Source organism: Panulirus ornatus, chromosome 34 (assembly GCF_036320965.1).
Source record: "Panulirus ornatus isolate Po-2019 chromosome 34, ASM3632096v1, whole genome shotgun sequence".
Lineage (NCBI taxonomy): Eukaryota > Metazoa > Arthropoda > Malacostraca > Decapoda > Palinuridae > Panulirus > Panulirus ornatus.
Window position 1 is genome coordinate 18,178,654 of NC_092257.1, and position 11,262 is coordinate 18,189,915.

General features: G+C 36.7%; 1 protein-coding gene across 5 annotated transcripts in view; it reads left to right on the plus strand.

Moving 5' to 3' along the window:
- LOC139759964 (uncharacterized) overlaps positions 1 to 11,262 on the plus strand; it is a 117,168-nt gene that overhangs the window by 60,927 nt on the left and 44,979 nt on the right. For 4 of the 5 annotated variants that reach the window (XM_071682669.1, XM_071682671.1, XM_071682672.1 and 1 more), the window contains one exon: positions 6,818 to 6,892. The exons of the other annotated variant lie outside the window; for it this stretch is intronic. In XM_071682669.1, coding sequence (XP_071538770.1) covers positions 6,818 to 6,892 — 75 coding nt within the window. The remainder of the gene's footprint in view (positions 1 to 6,817; positions 6,893 to 11,262) is intronic. 5 annotated transcript variants of the gene reach the window in all.

Here is an 11,262-nt window from a genome sequence, read left to right on the forward strand (position 1 = left end):
AAGAATACTTTCCACGTATTCCCTGCGTGTCGTAGAAGGCGACTAAAGGGGAAGGGAGCGGGGGGCTGGAAATCCTCCCCTCTCATTTTTTTTTTTAATTTTCCAAAATAAGGAACAGAGAAGGGGGCCAGGTGAGGATATTCCCTCAAAGGCCCAGTCCACTGTTCTTAACGCTACCTCGCTAATGTGGGAAATGGCGAATAGTATGAAAGATATATATATATATATATATATATATATATATATATATATATATATATATATATATATATATATATATATATATATATACACATAAACTGCAGAAGCTGGTGACTGAGTTTGGTAAAGTGTGTGAAAGAAGAAAGTTAAGAGTAAATGTGAATAAGAGCAAGGTTATTAGGTACAGTAGGGTTGAGGGTCAAGTCAATTGGGAGGTAAGTTTGAATGGAGAAAAACTGGAGGAAGTAAAGTGTTTTAGATATCTGGGAGTGGATCTGGCAGCGGATGGAACCATGGAAGCGGAAGTGGATCATAGGGTGGGGGAGGGGGTGAAAATCCTGGGAGCCTTGAAGAATGTGTGGAAGTCGAGAACATTATCTCGGAAAGCAAAAATGGGTATGTTTGAAGGAATAGTGGTTCCAACAATGTTGTATGGTTGCGAGGCGTGGGCTATGGATAGAGTTGTGCGCAGGAGGATGGATGTGCTGGAAATGAGATGTTTGAGGACAATGTGTGGTGTGAGGTGGTTTGATCGAGTAAGTAACGTAAGGGTAAGAGAGATGTGTGGAAATAAAAAGAGCGTGGTTGAGAGAGCAGAAGAGGGTGTTTTGAAATGGTTTGGTCACATGGAGAGAATGAGTGAGGAAAGATTGACCAAGAGGATATATGTGTCAGAGGTGGAGGGAACAAGGAGAAGTGGGAGACCAAATTGGAGGTGGAAAAATGGAGTGAAAAAGATTTTGTGTGATTGGGGCCTGAACATGCAGGAGGGTGAAAGGAGGGCAAGGAATAGAGTGAATTGGATTGATGTGGTGTACCGGGGTTGACGTGCTGTCAGTGGATTGAATCAGGACATGTGAAGCGTCTGGGGTAAACCATGGAAAGCTGTGTAGGTATGTATATTTGCGTGTGTGGACATATGTATATACATGTGTATGGGGGTGGGTTGGGCCATTTCTTTCGTCTGTTTCCTTGCGCTACCTCGCAAACGTGGGAGACAGCGACAAAGCAGAAAAAAAAAATATACATAAACACAGGGTGGCGATGGGAATGGATGAAGGTAGCAAGTATGAATATGTATATGTGTATATGTGTCTGTGTATGTGTATGTATTTATACGTTGAAATGTATATGTATGTATATGCGTGTATGGGCGTCTATGTATATACATGTGCATGTTAGTGGGTTGGGCCATTCCTCATCTGTTTCCTACCTCACTGATGCGGGAGACGGCGATTAAGTATGATATAATATAATATATACGTAAATGCCCGCTTTCACACATACATATACATATCAACATTCACATACAAACACATATGCAGACATTGCATGCATACACATGTACATATTCATACTTTTTTACCCCCTGGTGAATGTTGTGGCGATGCTGTTTGAACTATCAATTAAGAAATTATGTAATGTATGTCTCTTTTGTTGCCTCCATTTTACATAAGTGCTTTCTTACCACTGTTCATGGACATATAAAGCACAGATGGTGACATAAAGCACTTCAACAGTGAAACCCTGTGAAATCGTGTATTAGATGGTGGAGCCATATTTTTAAGTTACCTATTGTACACTGGTAGACTTAGTATTGTTACTGTTTTTGTTATCTCTACACCTTAAAGTGTCAGAAACTTAAAAATACTCATAACATGTATAAAAGAATTCTGCATGTTTGTCAGGGTAATACATAGATAATGCAGGCGTTATATGTTTGCACAAATAAACTAGAATATGTGAAAAGATTGAGGGTTAGTTGCTTCAGCAAGTATAAACAAAGATCAAAGTGGAGTTAAGGAAGACTTAAAGAGACTGAAAAGTACAAGTACAAGGGAACAGTGAAAAAAGAAAAGTCAGAAGGTAATGGCATTTCATGGACAGAAACGAGTTATCCAACTTTCAAATATCCAATTAATCCAACTATCCATCTGAATTCATCTAGATCTGATAACTAATGGTTATCAATGAAAAGTTTAGTTATCCATCATTTTGTCCCTTGTGTAAAACTTATTTAGGATTTCATGAGCTGGCCAATAATGATGTGCTGTGCCCCTGCCCCAAGATGCCTCACAATGTATTTTGATAGCTTTCATTGGTCTTGAACTTATCAGAAAAAAATAAGTATTCCCTTTGCAGTGTCAACTAAAAACAGTGTAAGCGTGTTTACAAATTTATTGGAAAGCAGTACAAAGCAGGAACGTGGAATTGAGTATTCAGCAGGAAATTAACATAAAACAGTAAAGTAGTTGAGCATTTGGCTAGACTTTGCTGTGAGTATGATGTAGATAATGCAACTTTAGTGGATGCTCTTTTCAACCTACACATGCGGTGCAAGACCTTAACAGGATCCTCATCATCTCTTTGGGTAAGTATATATGCAGTGCAGTATTTCATAAATAATTGTGAGTTTTTAGCTTCATGTCTTTTATTCAGTACTATTAGAAACATTCAGGTATCTGACTTTCCAGTTATCTGTCTCTGCAGGTCTCAGTATGGTCAGGTAATAAGACTTTCGCTATTTACTGTGGACTTTGAGAATGTGTTACTGACCATCACATGTTTGAGAGTGATTGTTACTAAAGAAAAGATTGTATGTATTGATAATACCTGCATTATGATAGTAAATGTATATGTCATGTTATCATTCACACTTATTTAAGAATTTTATCTGTTTAGCTACTACAGATTGTACCTCTCTAGTCCGGCCCTCTGTGGTTTGGAAACTCCCAGGGTCCAGCAGGTTTTGAATCTGTTGCCATTTGTTTGTGGATCTGCCACCAGGGTGGCATTGTTAGCAGTGTTAAGGTGCCAAAATCTGTTTACACTGCAGCCAAGCTAATTAAGAGTCCTGGTAATTTCTTATAGCCCCAAAATAAGTGTATAATGCTGATGAATCTGCTCTGTATTCTCATCATATACCATGGAAAACCATTGCCTAAGGGATTGAGGAGGTAAGAATTCCAATGATAGGGTAACAATTCCTGGCTTCAGCAATGCTACAGGAACACAAAACCAAGCTGATGGTAATTGGTAAGTGTGTTCACCCGATGGTTTTTAAAGGGGTCAGTTTCTGTTTTCCTACATTTTCTGTGGTCCAGCAATCGCCAGGTCCCAGGGTTGCCGGATTAAAGAGGTATAACCTGTAATTATGGAAACTTGAGAATACTCATACTTTGTTAACAGCATTTTCATAGAGGGATTATGCTTTACTTATCATCTGTTTTCTGGTTTTTCCAGTGGTCTCCAATAGTACTCCAACTTTGAACAGCATTATTTATTCATACAACTGTAGCAGGCAGGGCATACTTGTCATCAGGGTCTTTATTTTGTCCCAGTAAGTGCTTGTTTTTCAGTGTTGAATATGCTGAGACATATTATGGCATATACTTATGATACACCCTGCCCTCTTATAATACATAAAACGTGGTGTATTTATGTTTGTTACACATTTCTTTTGTTGCACTGCATAAATCACTTGATGTATTTCCATATAACCATACATAAGATCAGTCTCTGCCTTCCTTTTTCTTTTCTTAATTGCCTAAAGAATGATATTTGTCATTTATAGCATTCTCTACATATTTGTCTATTATCATTACATTCCCAGTTTAATTGGATGGAACAAGAACATACAACCTATGTGGTGTCACTTACACACATCCTCAACCCATGCCATGTATTAAAGTGAAACTTGGACTTCCACCTTTTAAAATTTTCTCTTATTTTTTTCACTGTACACACTGAATTGATTCATCAGTTGAAATCTGCATCTCCATTCCTTCAACCTTCATACTCAAAATGCTCTTAGTGTATACGATTCTCAGTTATTCCTCTAACATCTTTCAAATATCCTTAGGCCAAATGAATTCCTATACTATGTGTAGCCATCTCTTCTCCAGTCAACTGCTCTTCCATGTACCTTCTGCTGTACTGCTGTATATTTTCTTGATTGCCCTATCATTTGCCATACATTTTCCATGACCATACCATCCTAAAAGACTTCCATCTAGCCATCATTTTATGAGATATTCGCATCATGCAGCTTACTCTCAACTATATTTTCAATATGTCTTTCCTAATTCTAGCTTTATTTCAAAAATTATCCTTTTCTACTGCTTGTATTCTCTTGATTTATCCTGACATATATACACTTTGCTTTCACATCCATACATCAGTGAAAGCTTCTTGCACTCCCATCACTTTCATGTTTATGATATCTAAATACACAGATGACATTTGATAGCAAGAGAGAAGCTGATCATGTATTGTAAGACTGTCATCAATTCCCATGAATGAAAATTATTGACAATTCACAGTGCAATGGCATAACACTGTTTTCTTTGTTTTTAGACAATGGAAATAGATTTATTCTGTAAGAAAAATTCAGTCAGGAAGAACGTTGGATGGCCAGAGTAACCAGTATAAAGGAAAAAAGTTTTAGCTTTTGATATTTGCAGTCTGGGAAAAAAGCACTTTTTATGTATTCATTTGGTTCATTAGAAGGTAACCAATAACAAGTTTCTTGAATGACTAGTTTGTTTTGAAATCTGTTGGTTTAGCTCATCTTCCAATTGGTAAGGTTGCTGCAAAATTGTTAAAAGCTTCATTTTCAGTAAATTTGAAGGCTTTTCTTTGTAATTCTGTTTGTGCTGCCAGTAAAGCATTTGGATTTTTTATCTCACAAACACTTTGAATTAACTTGAATAAACTTTTTAGACTCATTACGAAAACTGGGAAATGAATTCAAACTTTACATATGTACATGTACAAGGAGATTGGAGGTAGATGTTATTAGCTGGCCTAAGGCCTTGTAACACAACTGTCATCAGCAGCATTACTGTTAATTCTTTTTTAATTTAATCTGTGTTGTGTTGACCTTATTCCTTCTAAAAGTTCTAGACCCTTCTTTTATTGGTTCATAGAACAACTTAAGCATTTTGTAGAAAAAAGGAAGCTTTGCAGGAAGTAGAAAGGGTAAAGTTCATATTGAATTTTCACTTTCTTCATTTATCAAACATGGGAAAAGTGCATTAGTGATATTAGTGCCTTGTTCAGAAACTTGGTTAGCATTTCAGGTGACTTTTTTTTTTAACAAAAAGTTGTTTTCAAAGACTGAATTCATAAGAAGGTTTTGTGTCTTCTTATATTAGTTTTTAGGACAAATATTAATGTTTTTCCTTAAATGACTTTAGGTGGTATTTAAGGTCCATATGTTATTCAGTTCATTATTAAGGGTCTCTTATTTATTCTTCAGGAGTTTTATAAGTTTGCCACAGAGAACTGATGTTTAGTTGGAAGATGTTCCCCTCCCAAGATTACATAAACAACCGGTGTTGGACTGTTTCTTTCCTGCCATTGGTTTAGGAAGTTGTGGCTTGTTTTAGTTAACTAAGTGGGGATTCCACTAATTCTAAAACAAACTGTTGTTACTGTCCATTGATTTTGTAAGTTCCTGCATCTTATTTAGTACATATGGGGCAACTTTGCCCATATGTAATGATGTATGGGATGTTCACCTTCCTTTGAATTTCTGAAGAACTATGTTTTCCATTGTCTTGAATGTATGTTGCATTAATAAAGATTTGAATAATCAGCAATTCCTTTAATTACCTCATCCCACATTTGTATGGTTATTTGGTATGTGTTTCTGAACCATCTTTTGATTTTTTTCCTTGATATACATACAAATGGATTTTGACATATGCAGCTTTAGTAAACTTGGAAAGCTATTTTCTTGTACTTCATTGGCTATTACATCAAACCTTTCCTGACTCATTTACCCTCCATTGGTCTTACTCTATGAAGCTTGACATATACTTATTAAGAGTCTAACTTGTGTCTTATATTCTCACATAGGCTCAACAAAGACCTTTTTTCCAAAGGTTTCATTTATATATTTAATTATTGTTCATATATCTGTCTTGTCTGTATATATATATATATATATATATATATATATATATATATATATATAAATGGGTTGGGCCATTTCTTTCGTCTGTTTCCTTGCGCTACCTCGCAAATGCGGGAGACCGGCAAAAAAAAAAAAAAAAAGAATATATATATATATATATATATATATATATATATATATATATATATATATATATATATATATATATATATATTGCTGTCTCATTAGCCATTAGGTAAAAGCTGTGAATAGGATTAGTAAGGATTATAAGCAAATTTGAAGGATAAGAGCTTGTTTTTATCATAAAGAGGGACTACTGCTCACCCTCCACTCTTGTGATGCAAGGTCATAGTATAGTACTCTTATGTACTTCTTGAACATTGCTTAAATTGAGGTCTTGGTTCTGTTTCATTTTCCAAATGGTTCAGTGATGTGGTATGCTTTTTCTTTGATTCACTCAGATTATTCTGTAGCCTACTTAAACTGAGATCTTAATACTGTGTGTGTCATTTTATTGGATGGCTTTCCAAAACTTAGCTATTATTCTTTCAAATGTATTATTCATCAATTTTTATTGTTCCCATTAAGATGGTTCAGCCATAGCCAGCATGGGCCCACACAGGCATTAGTTATGATTGAACTACCCTAGAGGGTAGAAAAGTCTCTCATCCTTCAAAACTTTTTTTGTGAAACCAGGGACCTCCCATGGATGAGGGACGTGGTGGCTGGAATAGTGGACCCCCTCCCAACGAAATGAGGCAGATGGACTGGGTAAGTAGAGACCTAGATTTAATTAATATCTGTGGTAATTGGATTTGGAATTGATGAGAGAGAAGTCCTTGAAATTGTAAGGAATCAGTGGATACAAAGTCGTTAACATAAGTTTACCTGTATTTGAGATGAGGTTCTTTTATTATGCTGTAAAGCATTTTGATAGCTAGATTTTACTGGTGAAGGAGGAGATTGTATCCTAGTATCTTGTTGGTGGTGCATTGTAGCAGCTTTCCTCTTAAGACATTTACTCATAGTAATGATTTTGGAGAGCAGGCTGCCATAGTTTGTTGTTTGAAGGTGAATTATTTGTTTAATGGTGTCTTGAGACATGATATTGTGTAAGTGAAGTCATTTTGATTTTAATTGTATTTCAAAAGTATTGGAAATTGTGATAGAATAAACAGAACAGTGTTTGAGAAAAATCATAAGCTAGTAATCTTAGCTATACTTAGGTGCTGTTTGAGGGAGTAAGCACCCTTACTTTGTGAAAAATTTTCCTTTTCTTTCAAGATGTTGAAGTAACATCAAGTTCTCTTCATAACCTGTTAAAAGCTACTTTACTTTTTATAATCCAAGATGCTATGCATATTTCATTGATTATAGCAAAAATTGGTCATGTGAAGGACCTTAATCAATCTCTGGGAAGTATTCCTTATAAGTTCTGTGTACGTTAGTGGATTGCATTGCTTTTATGCTGTTTTGTACTACATGTTTTGAAGGAAACATGTGAAAGTTGCTAAATCATTGTTTTTCATCATTTCAAAAATGCTTTATTACTCAAGTTATATTGTGATAACCATTGCTGCTTTATTTGGAATGATACTCAGTTTATTATTTTTTTCTGGGGAACCTTGAAGATTGGATAGGTCCTTTCATGTTGTTGCTGTTCAGTTGCTGATGAATTTTGTTTGATTAGTTTATCTTGAGACTTATTTCTTGGGAAAGACTTTTGTGATTAAGGTGAAACACTTGCCAAATGCTCTGTGTGAGAGTGAACTATAAAGATTTCCATGAGTTGGGAGTTTAGGTGGCTTTTAAGGTTTGACACTTCCACTATGTATCAGACTGCCCTTAAGGTTCCTCATATTATCTTTTCAGGCTTTTTCAGATCAGGGACTATAAATCTTTTTGCAGTAGTAAGGATTGTTACCTCTCACTAGATGTTTTCAAAAATATCTTTGCATGAGTGCAAAAAATCCACAGATTTACATTTGATATGTCTATTTTAGATTTGAACCATTAAGATGTGAAGATAATAGATGTTTACAAGATGATTTAGCTGAAGTTTCTCAGACTTAGTAGAATACCTAAAAGGAGCCCATTTGCTCATTATGTGCAAAGTCTTAGCCCATTTAATGTACTCTGCACGGGGTTTATTGAGTTTGCACACATGCTTTCTCATCTCATGTACGAACTTGCTGTAAGTTTGCATGTATACATGCAGGGAGGGATTATAACCATTTTTTCATTCCTCTGCATCTTTTTGTATGAGCTTGAGAGGTATTCTCTGTGAATAACTATGCTAGAACCCTGTAACCTTTAGTCTGCCTGGTAGGAACTCTGGCTTTCCTTATATATTGCAATCCTGTCAACAAGATTGTGCCTGCTCACTTGTTTTTGGCCCTCTCTCAGTCAATAAGACACTTCCACAAAAATGACATTATTACCCACTGTCTCATGACCATAGAAAGCTTACTTGATCTCTAGGTTACGTTCTCTTATGTCCAATCTGGCTTAAGTTGTAAGAGATTGTCCATGTATGTGCATACAGTATACATATCTGCTTTACTCTCATGCCTTCGGAACCCTGTCGAACTCTGCATGCATAGGAGGCAGCCATGCCCGCCAAGAGGGATCACAAGAAATGTGGATATGTTGTATGTTTCTCTTATGAGGTGAATGGAGAACTTTTAAAGAGTAATTGGTTGTGTAGAGTCTGTGGCAAAAGTTAAGGTGCAAGCTGAAAATAAGAAATACTTTCAGTTAAGTGACCTAAAAAAGTGTGAGTACCACCTATCAACATAATTAATTCTATGTGATAATCCCTAACCAATGGATATTGCCAGCTTCCCAAGTGCTACAGGGAACCTCAGAAAGAAAGAAGGGGCTTCAGGGGTAGGAAGAACATGTCCTGGGTAATTCTAGGACACTTTTCCAGACAGGGGACCTGGGGTAATAATGAAAGAAAAGTAGATAGACATATAGATATATCCCTGGGGATAGGGGAGAAAGAATACTTCCCATGTATTCCCTGCATGTCATAAAAGGTGACTAAAAGGGGAAGGAGCTGGGGGCTGGAAATCCACACCTCTAGTGTTTACTTTTCCAAAAGAAGGAAAGGAGAAGGGGGCCAAGTGAGGATTTTCCTTCTAAGGCTCAGTCCTTACTTCTTAACGCTGCCTTGCTAATGCGGGAAATGGTGAAATTGTACAAAAAAATATGTATGTACATGTGAGTGTGTGTGTGTGTGTGTGTGTGTGTGCATCATATGCTGCTGTGTCCCTTGTGCTTATACAAGATGTCACCACCTCTTGTACACAGTATGTGTATTAGTCACTTAGGTCATATACTTATGAACTGTAGTGTTAGGTAGTAGTTGGAAGGCAGCCACTGTTCCAGGAGGCATATTATTGGTACTGCCTGCCTGGGTATTGGGAAGGTAAGTGATGGCTGTGCAGTGAATCAGTACTTCAGTTGTTCAAATTGCACTCTTTTGACCTAAGTAGTTGTCTTTCATCCACCACTTATGTTCTTAAAGTATTTTTAACGTTTCTTTCATAATTTCATGTTATGACCTCAGATGCTTTATCCCTACATGTCTCGAAGAAGTGTTCACTTTTCATGTCTTCATTGTATTTTAAAAACTTAAAGATTGTGATCAGGTCAACCCATCACTCTTTATCACTTCCAAGATTGGCAAGTTTAAAGCCTCTAGCCCTTTTCTGCGACTTAGCTCTTGTAATTCTGGTACCATCTTTGCTGCTATACATAGCATTTATCCTTTTACTGAAGACTATGCCAATAGGCTTAGAAAGCTTTTCAGGTCATCCTTGAAGAATTAGAAGTCTCTGACATGGCTGAAACATTATGTTTGGAGCTCTTGTTTATCATTTTTCACATCAAGAATAGGGTTTTTGATATTATATATCACATAAGATTACACTTGAAAAACCCCTGTCTCTGGGATTTTGGAATTAATCTACTGGGCCCTGTTTGGGATAAACTTCTCAAATCTCTCTGAAGAGACCAGTTGCTTTTCCACCCAGCCCAAGCTGGAGCCTTCTGGTTTTGCTGATAGTTTAGCTTCACCATGTCTTCTTATGAAACTAGTTTTCCTTTTATCTATGGGTTCTAGAAGGGAACTTAATGATTTACATGCCATCCAGACTCAAGACTCCTCTTTTAATGACAACCACTTATGGGGTAAGATAACTCAAAACCTTAGGTTCTTGGCTGAGAAAGAAACTTGATGTAGAAATAGCCCTTTCATCAGTCTTTAAGAGATCAAGAAAGCTTTATGCCTTATGTCCAGTTTAATATTTTAAGACTTTTGGATTTATCCAGAGTTTATCAAGGGGAAGATAATTATGTGCACCTTGGAGTCTTGAAACCCCATATAGCAAGGAATGTGTTTACTTGGACAAAGAAACTCATTATATTGGCTCAGCCTGGCTTTATGCTAGAGTATATGATATGAAGACTTTGTCCACTACCTTAGTCTTCCTCATATATCTATCGTTTAAAAAAAGGTGTGCATTTGGCACTCATCTTGCACCTTCATCACACATTACCTTAGTTTACATGTTGTGGATCTACCGTGTGTGGCTCTGAGGATTCCCTCACCTGGAAGGACAGATTCTAGTGTACCCCTAAATCACTGTTGAAGATACTTATTCAGCCTTTAGGTTTAGTTTCCTTATCTCAAAGTTTTTCTCTAAACAGCTCGCCTTCATGTGAGTAAGGTGTTGTGCTTATGGGACAAATCATGGAGAGAAATGCAGACTTTGAAAATAGAAAACCCATTTTTCCCCGAGGAATTGTCCTGCAATCTTTCTTTACTGGGCTCTTTGCTATGCCTTGCTTCTTCACCATTTTTTTTTTCCAACTGTAACCCCTTTTAGGTTGACACCTGCTACCTTTGAATAGATGAGCTTTCAATGACTGAGAGCCAGTGGGTAAATGATGTATTGTTGTGGCAGTCTTTGATTGCCCAAGGGAGGGCCTGAAATGAGCAAGTGATTGCTTTCTAGTTGACATGATTATCATATCCCCAGTATTCCCAGGAAATACCTCATGATCATGAGACTGTGCCAGAGAGAGGAAAAGTTTTCAACTTTCAAGTACGTTTCCATGAAATTTTCTTGGAT